Here is a 15388-nt window from a genome sequence, read left to right as displayed (position 1 = left end):
CTTGCGTGTATAATATGTGAATACAATCCAAGTGATTATTATTAAATAAGATCCGAATAGCGAACTGACCTTTGGTTTTAAATATAGAAAACACAAAACCACCATAAGGTATCTCAAAGGGTTTTTTAATAGAGCATTTATTTCCTAAAATGAGAAAATATCGGTTCAGACAAAATATTTGGTGAGCAGGTAAAATATGCATGTAGTACAAGCTTATAAAAGGTGTATTTTTCCATCTGATAAAGTGGGGCTCTTGACAATAAATACAGTCTGCTGGGGGTCATCAGTTAATGTTGGTGCATGGCTGAGTAAATTCATCGTCAAATTCATCTGTTAAAATGTTCGCTGCATGTTTTTAAAAACTTCACTCCATTTGTTTTAAATAAGATTTCATTTTCAACTTTAACCAATATATCTTTCTTTCTATAGCTCTGTCTTCCATAAATAAATTATTTCTCTCTGTATCAAAAAGAGAATTCAAATATAAAGAACAATGGCTCATTGTGTTGTATGCTCCAAATTTACACGCACACACACACACACAAACAAACAAACACAGGCACGCGCACACTCACACACAGCACAATGAATTTACATCAACGACAGGCTAAAAGTACACTGCAGCAAGTCAGGAATTATTTCATTTTCCACAAATACACACAGCCTCACGTTTGGCCCTTGTGGGTTGATTGAAATACGCATTTCTTAAAAACGGCGACATTAAATTAAATCCGGTTTGATAATACACATACATATGTACACAAAGTGTGCCTTCTTAATATACAAGTGTCTCTGTAAAAGATTAAAATGTAAAAAGCTATTGTATAAAAGATGGCAGTGATCCATTCATAAGTCTTCTGCGTTTCATATAAATATGTCAAATCTCTTTTGATTCCTTGGCAGTAGCATTATACAAAATAGAGAGAGAGAGAGGGAATTCTTTACATTTGATCCAGACACACAGCTTCGACACATCTGGGTGGAGTCAGCACACACCTCCATAGAGCGCTGTACTGAGGACTTAAAGGTAACTTCATTGGCTCACATCTGGAGCGCCACATCCACAAACAATGACACAAAGGCAAACACCACTGCTGTGTGTCACACACTAGTGGTTTGGTTGAGAACTACAGTCCAGGACTACCACAGGAACCTCTTCAGACCAGCGTGTTCCTGGGCCCCACCCTGCTGCTTTAAGACCAGAGAGATACAATGCATAGTGGCTCGGTGGGGCCCTCTACAGGTAGCTGGAGGCCACAAAGCCGTGGCTGACTCTGCTCTGGTGAATCAAGGCGCGGTCGTAGGCCACCTGGACAGACTTGCGGATGCTGGTTTTACGGCCCTCCATTATGCGCAGCTTGTCCGCCGTGTCGTCCACACCGAGGTTTGTCAACTTGTCACGAGGGAGCCACTGCCTGCAGGAGCAACAACACACATTACACTGTTAGAATCTCTGAGAGGGGGGATGATGACCACTTTCACTGCACATACAGTGGCTTGCAAAAGTATTCATACCCCTTGAAATGTTCCACATTTTGTCACGTTACAACCACATACGTACATTTATTTTATTGGGATTTCATGTGATACACCAACACAAAGCGGCGCATCATTGTGAAGTGGAATGAAAATGAAACGTGGTTTTACATTTTTTTTTATAAATAAACTGAAAAGTGTGGCGTGCAAAAGTGTTCAGCCCCCTGAGTCAATGCTTTGTAGAACCACCTATCGCTGCTATTACAGCTGCAAATCTATTTGGGTATGTCTCTACCAGCTTTGCACATCTACAGACTGACATTTTTGCTCATTCTTCTTTGCAAAATAGCTCAAGGTTCAGATTCAGCATGAGATTGGATGGAGAGCGTCTGTCAACAGCAATTTTCAAGTCTTTCTCAATATTCTCAATTGTTTTTAGGTCTGGACTTTGACTGGGCCATTCTAACACATGCCTATGCTTTGATTTAAACCATTCCATAGTAGATCTGGCTGTATGTTTAGGGTGGTTGTCCTTCTGGAAGGTGAACCTCCACCAAGTGTCAAGTCTTTTGCAGACTCTAACAGGTTTTCTGTCCTGTATTTGGCTCCATCCATCTTCCCATCAACTCTAACCAGCTTCCCTGTACCTGCTGAAGAAAAGCATCCCCATAGCATGATGCTGCCACCACCATGTTTCACGGTGGGGATGGTGTGTTCAGGGTGATGTTGTGCAGTGTTAGTTTTCCACCACACATTGCATTTTGCATTAAGGCCAAAAACTTCAAGTTTGGTCACTTCTGAACAGAGCACCTTCCTCCAGCCCTTGCCAAAAGCCATGCATAGTCAGATGAGACCAAACGTGAAGTTTTTGGCCTGAATGCAAAATGCAATGTGTGGCGGAAACTAACACTACAAACCACCCTATACACACCATCACCACAGAGAAACATGGTGGTGGCAGCATCATGCTATGGGGATTATTTTCTTCAGCAGGTACAGGGAAGCTGGTTAGAGTTGATGGGAAGATGGATGGAGCCAAATACAGGGCAGAAAAACCTGTTAGAGTCTGCAAAGACTGGGGCAGAGGTTCACCTTCCAGAGGGACAACTACCCTAAAACACAGCCAGATCTACTATGGAATGGTTTAAATTAGGGCTGTCAAATTAACGCGTTAATTTCGATTAATTAATCACAGAAAAATTAACGCGATTAAAAAAATTAACGCAGATTCAACGCACTTCTATATTGCCCTTTGACCCGGTGCAAAAGAGGTGAGACGATAGCGGAGCTGCACCTGTAGCTTGCGCACACGGCCCGCACGGGATTAAAGAGTGAAGAAAGAAGCATAGAGAGGGACGTTTTATGGGAAGCTCCGGGCAAATAAGCATGAAGGTATAGGAATACGCCTTATGTTATTCTCCGCAGTGTCTGTGCATTGATTTAGTGGGTGCCTAATTAACAATGTAGGTTCAAAACTCTCAATCTTCCTCCGTGTCTCAATTTTGTTTGCTAGCTGCGATCGTCTCCAGCAAACGGACACCCGCCCCCTCTCACTCTTCCTAGCATATGCCTGTCTTTTTTCCTCCTTTGTGTGTGTGTGTGTGTCAATATTTTTGGCTATGAGTAGGATGATGTTGAATGAGTCGGCATAGGCTATGCGCACCTGTGTGGCAGTGCAGCGCTGTCTGTTGTGGGAGATAGACAGTCGTCATTTAGCCTGCTTGTTTTTTTGTGTTTTTTTTCCGGTGCTAGTAGTTCAGAGAGAGAGAGAGGAACGGTAGCCTATACAGTTGGTTATAAACAGTCATACAAGTGTCATATAAGTATGCGATTAATTTAAATGAATTAATCACAGAGCCTGTAATTAATTAGATACATTTTTTTTAATCGCTTGACAGCCCTAGTTTAAATCAAAGCATTGTCATGTGTTAGAATGGCCCAGTCAAAGTCCAGACCTCAATACAATTTAGAATATTGAGAAAGACTTTCTCAAGAGAAAAATTGCTGTTGACAGACGCTCTCCATCCAATCTGATGCTGAATCTGAACCTTGAGCTATTTTGCAAAGAAGAATGGACAAAATATATCAGTCTGTAGATGTGCAAAGCTGGTAGAGAAACACTCCAAAAGATTTGCAGCTGTAATAGCAGCGATAGGTGGTTCTACAAAGCATTGACTCAGGGGGCTGAATACTTTTGCACGCCACACTTTTCAGTTTTTCTATTTATAAAAAAAACACATTTAATTTTCATTCCACTTCACAATGATGCGCCACTTTGTGTTGGTGTATCACATACAATTCCAATAAACTAAATGTACGTGTGTGGTTGTAACGTGACAAAATGTGGAACATTTCAAAGGGTATGAATACTTTTGCAAGCCACTGTACATATATATTTTTTTTACATGTAATGTTTTTTTCAAATTAAAAAAGGTAGTGTAAATTATTTTGTCTTTGTTTAGGGCAGCAGCTTGGCCTTACAGCTAGGACCCGCCTTGAGTGAACTATTGACCCAGCTGAAGTGCATTGAACTAATATGGCTCTGTAGCATGACATATGAGCGTGAGTGTTTGGCCCTCACCATGTGCGCTTGTTGTCAAAGAAGAGCACCAGGTAGAGCCTCTCGTTCATCTCCTCCTGCCTGCTCTCTCCCAGCTGCAGCACTTCTTTGGGGGGGACGGGGATGGGCACTCCGTTATGCAGCAGGCCCCCCTCTGGGATCTCTGGGTCAATGATCTGGAACCACCACACAGTCACAATGTAAGCCTCTTTCTAGCACTGCACTCACACCGTTCTATGGAGACACTATGGAGAATGTGTGTTCTTCAAAATCAGTGAACATGACCTCACAATATGCTATCTGTCGCACCTAGGCTCTGTTAACTGCTATGTAAACAAATGGTATGTAAACAAAGGGGGTAGCTAGCCACATGCCCGTTACCAGAGCATAGGCTGTTTAGTAACACCAGATTTTCTTTTCCAGCACATATACAGTATAGAAAGGAAGCGGATCATGAGGAGATATTCATGGATAACAAGCGTTCTCCAGAATGTCTGACTCCACCTTTAAAGATCTTCTTCCCCTGTTGACATCTCATAATAGATGGTGCTTCTGTAACATTATGTGGATGAAGGGCTTACCAGAGCAGGGTAGGAGGGGTATCCTCGACACTTGGCCCACACCAGTTCTAGAGGCTCCAGCTCTGTGTCCTCCTCAGACGTTTGGCCACCGTTACCTGCAGAACAGCAGCAGACAGTCACATGATTAAGAAGAAGAAGAAGAAAACAACAACCACTCGTTTACATATACACTAAGGTTATATGAAGAAGAAATCCTCAAATGTTTATGAAACGCAAAAAGAGAGAGGTCAAAAACAATGAAATGTCATGGTCCACAGCAGAAAAGCTTTAAATTCACATGAACAGAAGTAAAAAAGCATACCAGTGTAATCAGAGTCTCCATTGATGATCTCCAGGAGGGGAACTTTGGAAAGAGCTGGTTTCCCCAGGCTTCGTTTGGGTGGTGAGCAGCTGTAAGATGGCACGTTGGATGGTTTAAGTAGTGTCATTTATCATTTCTTTAACCAAACAACCACTGAAGAAAACACACACACACACACACACACACACACACACACACACACACACACACACACACACACACACACACACACACACACACACACACACACACACACACACACACACACACACACACACACACACACACACACACACACACACACACACACACACACACTCTTACATTTCTTTGTGGAGGACTGGACAAGGGCTGTACTCAGAGTCGGACCCGCCGTCTTTGTGTTTGTTGAAGCCGTTGGTCAGTCCTGAAAACAATGGAGAGAAATGTCAGCATCACACAGATACTATGGGCTGGGGTGGTAGGGACAGAGGACATTACGCAATCATTTGTTCTGTTGATCCGGTAAACACAGTTAGGCAAAGGCAAGTTCCTAATAATGTGATAAAGTAGAAGACTTTGGTCACAACAAAGGTAAAGAACTGGAGTGATTAGTGGGTGATAACTAGTGCTGCACTATTAATCTAATAGCCACGTGAGCTTGTGCAATAACATAACCGCACAGATGGCTGTGATTGTGATTTAATGTACATAAATGTGTGCTTCTCACCATCTGCTACATGTCCGTACTATGTGTGCACTGAAAAGAGATCTGGTACCATTAACCTATTAAGTCCTGACTCCTGATGCAACGTATGCGTGTTTCTACCTTTAAGACCTGCTGAGACGTTCAAGTGTTTTTACTAGGGCTTTCAAAGTTAACGTGTTAATATTGCACTAACGCAAACTCCTTTTAACGGCGGTCATTTTTTTAACGGGCGATTAAGGCACACACGTATAACCATCGTTTTATGACACTTTTATGACTGATGAAATGCAACGTGATTCGCTAAAAAACAAGTGGATAATTGCAGTGAGAAAAAAAAATCGGCAAAATAAACTGCAAATAAAGTTGAGGGACGACCATACAGGGAGCGACAAATAGGCTGAATACAGCGTTAATCTGGGAGGTTATTTTGAACCAATGCTCAGGTTTTAGAAGGTGTTCTTTTAGGTGGCCTTAGGCCTAAATGGGTTAATTAGTAGCTAATAACAAACATCTGTGTGAATGTCCTGCTGTAGTGGAAGATCTGAAACTTGGAATGAAGAAGGATGTCAGTAACTTTAGTAAAGCTTCTCACCACTTTCCAGTGTATGCTTGGGTGTCTTCTCCAGCTCAGGGATGCATTTGTCATTGTGGTTGGGGGGTCCCGGGCTCTTCCGTGGGGTTTTGGATGGAGTTGATAGCGGTGTGGTGGATGGGGTGCTGGCTTCAGAGTTGGGCGCTGTGTTACTTGTATTGTTGTCCTGTGGCCCTCTCCCATTCAGAATAGGACTTTCTCTCTCTCTGAAGAGCTTGGCACCGTTCTTGGCCTTCTTGAACAACACCGAGGTCCTTCGTCCTACTCCCATAGTGGTGGGTGGTGGTGGGGGGGTGCTGAGCTCCGGCAGCCCGTTGGCCACCGCCTGACCTCCGCTGATGTGCAAAATGGGAGGCGGGGACGCCGGCCTCTCCTGTGCTTTAGTGCAATTTGTGTTGTGTGTGGCGCATTGTGGGAGGTCGACGTCCAGCTTTAGGCGTTTGCGGTGGGAGTAGGTGGGGGACTGATGCTGTCCTGTGATTGGCCGCAGGGTGGGGGGCTCCAGAGGCGTGTCCCCCTGTCGAGGAGGAGGGGCAGGACCCGTAGGCTCCAGTGTCGGGGGCGAAGTGGCTTTCAGCTCTTCTGCAAGATGAGGAGGAGAAAAAAATAAATTGGAAATCAATTTGACTCAGCGTTTATTTGAAAATGGCTGCCCATTTAGTATGTAGTGTGATGTGGCGGTGTAGTATTCACTGAAAAAATGGTATCCACCTCGTAATGATTTTACATTTCATTCCAACAGCCTAACCACAGCCCAAAGGGAGTAAAGACATTCTGTAGATATGGAGCACCTTATCAAGTGAGTAAGAAATCTTTGCTCTCACAACTGTTAGTGTACACCATCAACATGGGAACATGTAGGGATGGGTATTCTGAATTCGCTCCAGGGCAAAATTTAGAAAGACCGTAGTATCGATAAGCTCTGACGTTATTTGTTCTGCTTAACGGTATTGTAAAACTTAAGGCATTCGTCTATGGTGGATTTTCACTATTAATCCTACCAATCCTCCTGAACAGATATCTCTGTGTTAAGAGCCTGTTGTCCTGTGTAGGGGGCACACACTGCCTGTCTGTCCCTCTCTCAAACACGCCAGCTAAACTACAATTGCTAAAATTGATGCAAAGGGAAATGCTTGTTGCAATAAGTACGATAAATAATTTGCCTGTAAAAAGGGGGTAACACGAGCAATCTTTCTTAACATCCATCAAAATGACATAATATTCAGATGGATAGATGCATCGTTTTGACAGCCTAGCTCGCAACTCTCCCGTTTCCTCATCAAACTCATGTTAAGTATTGCTAGCGTTATGCTAGCAGGAGCCCACACAGAGTAATAACTGACAGATACCATTAGTCAGCTGTATATTAAGCTATGAATTCTCTCTGGAATGGTGAAAAATAATAAAAAAATAATCACCCAAACTGAGGTTCAGAAACACTCAGAGTAAAGTGTAGGCTTATCACTTTACCAGCAATTATGCTACTAAAGCTTTTAATTTGAAAAGCTGTATGTTCTACTTAATCATATCTATTCATCAATCTATCATATCTTAATCTATACCATCGTTCAAAAAATATCTTCTATAATCCTATTTGATTTATGACATACTAACATAAAACTGTGCTGCTGATTCAGATTTCAAAAATGTTTATTATATACAGTACAAGAAAATAAAGCAGTTCATCATTCCGTTTCATTGTTTTACTCTTTGAAGCTAACAATAAAAACTGATAACTACTACCTAGTAGCGTTTAAGTACCGGATCGATACGTGAATATCAGTAAAGTAGTTCATATCTCAACGATACCCATCCCCAGTAACATGGCAGTATTTAATGACTCAACTGACACAAATCACTGGCGTTTGCTGCCCGCCTCCAGTTTTTTGTCCAGGACTAGCCTGCAGTCAGAAGTGGGATGATATGGCATGACTGTACAGTACGTGGCCAATGGGAGAAGTGGTGAGTCCATGAGAGTGATGTATAGAAGAGGGTGCAGACATAGAGTGCACTGGGAGAGAGGAGTTTGTGAGGCAGCCGTGGCTAAAGGAGACTCTGTGGGCCCCTACTTACTAGACTGGAGACAGTGGGGTGGTTGGGGTTGGTGCGTGGGGGAGACCCTGGCTCAATTACCTGAGGACAATGTTCCGTTAGCTCATGTTCACAACTGGTCTCATTGTAAAAAAAAAAAAAAAAAGAGGCTTAAAAAAAAGCGTCATACACTGGCAATATCATAGAGTTGAAATATCATTTCTTATCACCCACCTTTGTCTGAAGACGAGAGGCCATTGTCTGCTTTGATGATGTCCTCCTCTTCCTCCTCTTCGTCGTCAGTCTTCAGGTGTCCGTTGAGCAGGCTGTGGCGTGGGTGCTGGCCCTGTCTGTAGCGGATGGTGTTGATCTCGCGGCGCAGCAGGCGCATGCGTCGGGTGCGGGCTCCGCTGCAGCGCATGGAGGTGACAAAGTCCAGCTTCTCCAGCAGCTCCTTCAGCTGCTCCTCCACCGTCATGTGGAGCCGGTTGTCTGGGTCCAAAACACTGTCAACTGAGCACACACAAGAAGGACGGAGTTAGGGTGATGGTGAGGGGAGGGTCTACTTGCAAGGTTAATACTGTTATTTCATAATTAAACTGGATTACCTAAACCACTACAAGATTAGTTGGGTTTCACATTTAGTGATCATGAACCAACTAACTACTCAATACTGTCAAATGTATCTTTATATGTTTTTAAAAGGCACGAATGGTTGATCTGGGACCAATGTGATAGTGCCTGACATATATATTTAACCACCAGATAGCACAGTTTGATCTCACAGAGATGCAGGACTATTTGTCCATTTGTATTTATTTTTTAAGAAGGTAGTTGAAGAGACTATGAAGATAACTTTTAAATTATTATAAACCAGTTTAATTGTCCCTCTGATGATAAAAAATGACCTGTAATGACCTCTAAAAGCGAAAAGAATGCTATTTTTACTATTAATGCCTTTGCTAGTGTCCGATTCCCCGCAGACTTAGATAAATAGATTTACAGCAGTCAGAATGGAAAAGCCTGTGTTTCCCAAATGGCACTAAGTCAACGTTTACTTCTGCTTCTCGCCAACACTTCATTTAAGAAGATAACATTGAACTAATCATGATAAAGTTGTCACCTCCAAATACTCATTCTAACTGAACAGCACTTGAACACATCACAATGTAACTCAATATAATCTACATTCAAAACCAAAGAAATTAACAAAATCACCGCATGGCATTTACCTATAAAGTCTCTTAAGCTGCATTCTTATATTTAAGACGCTAACACACAATGAGGCAACATGAGCATTTTTGGGGACCAACTCATTTGTGTTGGCCATCTTTTTTTTCTAATGATCCCTTCTGAGAAGAGGATGTCATGTGACACATAGCGAGTATGAGTGTTTTTAAATAGCTTTGTCCTTTTTCGACAGGATCTTTATATGAACAGTTAGGCCTTCATCATTAACAGGACTTCTGTCATCACTTTAATAGCATCTTCAAACACAGGCATTGGTGCTGTTTCTGCTGGACATAGACTCACACTCTGAAGGCATTTATTATAACCATGCATTGCACATCACACAGCAGATTTTTACATGGTGTTAATTAAAGGAATACCGTCGCTATTTTTAAATGAGCTGGGATATGGTATTACCGCCCAGCTCCAATATCTAATCACATTTTTAATTGAATCTTGGCTGAACTAAATTTATATCCTGTCTAATTAAATTAACTTTGCAGTGTTTGATGTTTTTTATTAGAATAAATACATTACTTAGTTGTACTGGACCATTAAATCACATGAGTTTCTTGAGATTCATTTTCAATTATATATTAATTAAAATAACCCAAATGGCTTCATCTATCATGGAAATTACACAGATAAACCTATATTGATGAAATATGACCATATATATATATGGTTTATACAGCAGGTTAAAAAGGTAGAACCAGTGATTCTGGAGAATGCTTGTTGTCAATATCAGTGAATATCTCTAGCATACATTGTCACTGTTGAATAGCACCCATGTAGAACTCACCATCCTCCCAGGTGCAGCAGTTGAAGTCTCGTTTCTGTGGTGACTCTGGGTGGAGCATGCCGGAGTCGTGGTCCAGGCCCGTGTTGGTGGCTTGTCGCTGGGCATGGCGCAGCACGGCTCCCCCTAAGTCTCTGAGACGCAGCGCTGCCCGGTGGAACACTGTGTCCTTGCTGTTGTACAGGAGGCAGTTAGACACCATCAGGTTGAAGTCTGTCTCCAGGTCAGCCACTGAGCGGTATGCATGACGCTCCAGTTTAGAAGCCATGGTGGTAAAGTCCATGGGCTGGCTCACAAACTCCAAGTAGTCTGGGACCTAACAACAGGACAGAAGTACAGACGTTGATGAGGAAAATGGACACAAGTAAGACAGGCAGGTATTTGGCTCAATTTTGGTTGAATTCATTAAAGAAAAAAAAAAATGACTGCCAACGTAAGATTTTGTCCGACAAGACGTTTAAAGTGATTCAAACAGCTGGTAATCACATATTCCTAAAAGGGTCTTTACATTATCTATACACATATAAGAGAAAGAAATTGAGTCAGAAAGGACAACCCCTTTGCAACTCTATATAAAGTGTGTGCATGCATGATGTGGCCCGTAGAGCTGTAACAGTGACATGTCTGACCTCCTTGATGTCCACTGGCTGAGTAAAGATCTGAGCGCTGTCCTTCTCCTGGAGTTGTTCCAGAGTGGAGCGCAGCAGAGTCAACATGGGAGTCAACCGCATCTCCAGAGCCGCCTGTTGAACTTTAACCTGGTGGGGAAGGGGGGGGGGGGAGAGAGGGCACAGGGTATGACAGGGGAATGCATGTGGAAAGTTAGAACAATCAAGAATTCAGACACATGTTTTGGACAGACTTCTGAAAGCTAAAGAGAAGCAATATGAAGTGATAGCATGTAATGTAAAACTAACCAGGCCAATTGATTTCTACGTAAAAAAACTGATCAAATGTAAATGTTTCTTAAAAGATGGCCACAGAAAAGTAGTATATTCATTTTAAATCCTCAAGTGGTCAGATTTCAATGCTGGCTGTCCAGTACATAATCTCAATCATTTTGATGGCCTGTACTTTTCCCTGTAACGCAGCTCTATACGTTATATCAATAGGACAGGCAAACAAAGTGTGACATATCAAAACTACATTGGCAAACACCATACACTTTTCATTCCAAAATTTGAGCTTTGAAATACTGTTTCTGTACATTGGACATTATGCTTTGAAAGGGCAAATTGTGAAAAAACAACCCTGAATATAAAACGGTTAGTAGACTCATCAATGTGCGTTACCTGCTCTCGTTTGAGTTTCTCTCTCTTGCGGATGAGCTCCACCAGGAGTCGGGCCTTTTCCAGATCATGTCTCAGCTTCTGCCAATACCTCAGTGCTTCTCTGGCAGCAGAAACCTTCTCATCCACTTCAGGCTACAAACAAATCAATACATTTTAGAGATTGCTTAGTAGTACAACGATAAATGAATACATTGATGAATACTCTCACAAACACTGTAATCTTCTAAGTAAAACATGAGTCACAAACCAAAACTACATGGCCCTCCTTGGCTGTAGTTTTGTGTCCTGTCCTGACCTGTTCAGTAGTCCTTTGGGGCTGGATGCTAGTGTGCAAACGTCGGACCAGTGGCACACCGTTCCTATGCTGACGCTTCAGTAACCAGTAGCTATGCAGCCTCTGCATGAACTGATTCTTCCTCTGGAAGAGGATTCCTTTGCAGATGATAGTCAGCCTGTATAACGGACATAGATGCAGATTGGTCATACTGTCAACATGATGGACATCATACTTACATCTCAACCAAAATTCTGCTTTTTTAAATGTTCTTTCTTGGTTTTGAGCAAATTGGTCTTCACTAGGTGTATTGGAAAATCAATGATTCATTTAATTCAAAATAAACTAAGATCTAACCTGCTTATGGGTATCTGAGGGACTATCACTTGTGGTGAGGCAGATTGTTGTGTTGGTGACTCTGCCCCCTTCTTCCCTTTCTTTTTATCCGTCTTGGCGTTCTCGTCAGTCTTCCTGCCTTTCTTGGGTGTAACCGGCCCCTCTGTGTAGGCACTGCGTCCTCTACTGGCCCGCGCCCTGCTGCCCACCACTCTCCCTTCACCCTCCTCATCAGACACACTCTCCTTCCCTGGAGGGGAATGCACTTCACAGAAGGCTGTTTTCTTAACGGAGAAGGTGGTGCCATGTACGTTTGTCTCTCTCACAGGATCTATCTTCATAAACAGTCCTGCGCGCTGAGCACACGTGACGTGGAACGCGGTGTAGCAGTTGGCCTTGTGGCACTGTATAGACGCACCGCTGCCCTTCTTCTTGCACAGGTAGCAGGTGAGTTTCCAGCGCGCTCCAGGAATGTTACTGACCCCTTCCACTGGTTCTAGAAACACTGTGTTAGCAAAGCAGACTTCAGGGATCCAGATGGCGCAGACCACGTGCGCCCAGCGACTGTCACTGGTTTGCTTGAATGCTCCGCCGCGGTTGGGACAGAGGACACAGTCCATGGGCTTCTGAGGGGACTGGAGGCAGCAGCGGCACAGCCACTGGCCCTCGGGGATGTAGGGCACACCGTAACACTCCTGGTGCACGGCCAGGTTGCAGGAGTCACAGAACAGGATGACGTTGCTGTTGAGACACTCGTCGTCCAGGCACACGCAGCAGAAGGCGTCGTCGTCTGCAGTGTTGGGACAGGGCGCTCTGCTGCGGGCCTCCCTGTACGCCTCCTCCTCCAGCCGGTCCACCAGCAGCTCAAAGGTGTCCTGGGTCACAGCAGAGTAGCCCTCTGTGGTGCGCCCAGTGTTCACCATCTCCAGCCAGGCATTGTCCTCCTCGTCCATGTCATATTCTGCTTCGGCTTCCAGCTCCTCCGCCGAGCGCTCAATGTAACGGTAATACGCAGGGGGCAGAGGAGTCGCCTCTGGAGCTTTAAAAGTTTCTAGAATATGAAACTTGGGTTCAGGGAGGGTCATGTGGTGATTGTGTAACGATGATGATAACTTTTCGGGTGCTTGTGGATGAGTAGTGGGACAGTGGTTCTTTGAAGGTGGTTTAGACTTGACAGGAGGACATTTGGAGTCTTTCCTGCGGCCCCGCGGTGTGACGGTTTTGCGGACTGTTTGGGCACTGCTGGTGGGAGAGGGTGACTGCTCACTGTTCTCCTTATTGCTGTTACACTCGCTAATGTCCTGAGCTTTCATCTCATCTTCAGTGATGACCTCCAGGGGCTCCAGGATGGAGATACGGTGAAGCCTGCCGTCCAGTTCCACCTCCACCACCTTCTGGGCCTGAGAGTAAGAGAGTGTGTCTCTGCTGGGAGAGGCTTTGAGGCTGTATGGGGACGGAGAGCGCTGACGGGCCCCCCCGCGCCTGCCAACCGTCCCATTGGACTTCTTGACATGTGCACCGCCGCCAGCAGCCACCTGGCCTCTTCGACGTGGCTTCCTCATAGGCCACCTGTCACACTTTCCCTCCTGTTGGTTTAAAGGGAAATAAAATAATACAATTAAAATTGTGTTGTGAAAGTGAATACAAATTCAATAAACAACATTTCTTTTTTACTACTGTAGTAGGCGTCAGTGGCTCAGGTGGTAGAGCGGGTCGGACAATGGTCAGAGGGTTGGCGATCCGATAAAAAAACGCTTTGAGTGTGAGAAAAGCGCTATATAAATCCAATCCATTATCATTATCATTGAAATTAATTTAATTATTCTACAGATGAATATCAATGCACCATATAAAGCCCTAAATCATGGTGTGCATTTATACATTTCATCAACAGTTATGATATTTCATTGTTCTTGTTTGTTTCTCTTATCGTAATTAAATGTTGAGAAATGCCTTTATCTTAACTAGATGTATTATCCACTGCTTCAACAATTTCCATTATCCCAGGCTTGTGATCATTAATATTTTGAAAAACAAATCTTAAAAGGCCATAAAATAGAGGCTTTACATGCTTTAAACATTTTTACATATTAAGTCATTGAAAATGATCGTTGCATTCAATACCACCTGTAGTGTAAAACAACCCTTCACACACATCAACATACACACCTCCATCCAAGTTGCTAAATTCACAATACATTGACAGCTGACTGGCAGCCAAGGTCATAATTCAACTTCGCTGTCAATACTAACAAGGCCACTAAAGAATGAAAAAAAAGATATGTAGATTATTCTCGATCTCATAAACTCCTGGCAACTACTTTCAGCGCTAGCCACAACACAACGCAGGGGAACATCCAATGAGCTTTCAGTAGAAATTGACCGACGAGGCCGTGAGCCAATCAGCTTTACGAACACAGGGGTCTCAACAGATCAGTGTCCTTATTTCAGGAGTAAAATGTCAGCCATATTTACAGTGTCAAACACAGTTAAAAGCTCTTCTCCTGTTTTAACTTTTAATTATACTTTGTTGACACAGTGATTTGTCTACTCATATCGGGACGAGAAAGAAAGCATTATTCCGGTACTTTGACATAAATGTACGGAGACAAATAGTTAAAGAAAATCAGCTTGCCAACTTTAACAGATGGGGAAAACCGACGTTAGCTGCCTTGTTATTTTTTAACGTTGACAAGAAGCAGGACAAGTTAAACCGTTGCTAGCAAAAATGGAGTTCAAAGTTTTGAGACACTAAAAGAAACACATAAGCCGTCTTACCTATTATGGCAACTGACTGACAAGTAGCTCGACAGCTGTCGGTGTAAAGCTGCTTCTTCAGCAATGGTTGCCTAGCCAGCCGCCTTACTTGCTGTAGTCTCGAAGCTAGCCCCTACCGTTAGCCAGCTACAGTTTGCCGCTACAGCCGGTCTATTTCGATATTTTATAACGCTCCCGTTTCTTCACAGCACGGCGTTGGGGAGGCAAACCTTAAAACCCAAAGGTTTACCAATAATAGTGGTATATTTGTTATTAATAATCGGAGAAACATATTACTGTCGACCCAATTTAGTCAGAAGGAGAAATACTAGCCTCCTTCGGCTAGCTGGCTAGTTATTTGGGGTCTACAGAGTGTGTGCTAGGTCGAAATTAGCCAAGGTACAACATAAGACTTCCGGATACGTCATTCAAAATAAAATCCCTGTTGGCTTCTACTGTTTGTTTTATTTT

The 15388-nt window shown here is 43.3% G+C and overlaps 1 protein-coding gene across 2 annotated transcripts; it reads right to left on the bottom strand.

Annotated features, from left to right (window-relative positions):
• Positions 1-124: 124 nt before the first annotated feature.
• brpf3b (bromodomain and PHD finger containing, 3b) lies at positions 125-15268 on the bottom strand. 2 transcript variants are annotated; one of them, XM_080031139.1, is made up of 13 exons: positions 14939-15268; positions 12182-13746; positions 11846-12002; positions 11551-11682; positions 10888-11016; positions 10262-10574; positions 8464-8742; positions 6199-6780; positions 5243-5324; positions 4919-5007; positions 4618-4712; positions 4058-4212; positions 125-1415 (listed from the first exon to the last, which is right to left on the bottom strand). In XM_080031139.1, the coding sequence occupies exons 2-13, from the start codon at positions 13720-13722 to the stop codon at positions 1238-1240; spliced, it is 3732 nt and encodes a 1243-aa protein (XP_079887265.1). In that variant the 5' UTR covers positions 13723-13746; positions 14939-15268; the 3' UTR covers positions 125-1237. The 2 variants fall into 2 exon arrangements, with proteins under 2 accessions (XP_079887265.1, XP_079887266.1); XM_080031140.1 differs by lacking the exons at positions 125-1415; positions 4058-4212 and adding an exon at positions 4224-4281.
• Between the last annotated feature and the right edge of the window lie 120 nt (positions 15269-15388).

Source organism: Ammodytes marinus (genome assembly GCF_949987685.1).
Source record: "Ammodytes marinus genome assembly, chromosome: 7".
NCBI lineage: Eukaryota > Metazoa > Chordata > Actinopteri > Uranoscopiformes > Ammodytidae > Ammodytes > Ammodytes marinus.
This window is presented reverse-complemented; position numbering and strand designations above follow the sequence as displayed.

Excerpts from the sequence above, each read along its gene's own strand:
- brpf3b (XM_080031139.1), bottom strand. The coding sequence starts at position 13,722 with ATGAGGAAGCCACGTCGAAGAGGCCAGGTGGCTGCTGGCGGCGGTGCA. Across the intron at positions 5,325-6,198 it reads CAAGCATACACTGGAAAGTG|GACTGACCAACGGCTTCAAC; the intron begins GTGAGAAGCTTT and ends CATTGTTTTCAG. Across the intron at positions 4,713-4,918 it reads TGGAGACTCTGATTACACTG|GTAACGGTGGCCAAACGTCT; the intron begins GTATGCTTTTTT and ends GCTGTTCTGCAG.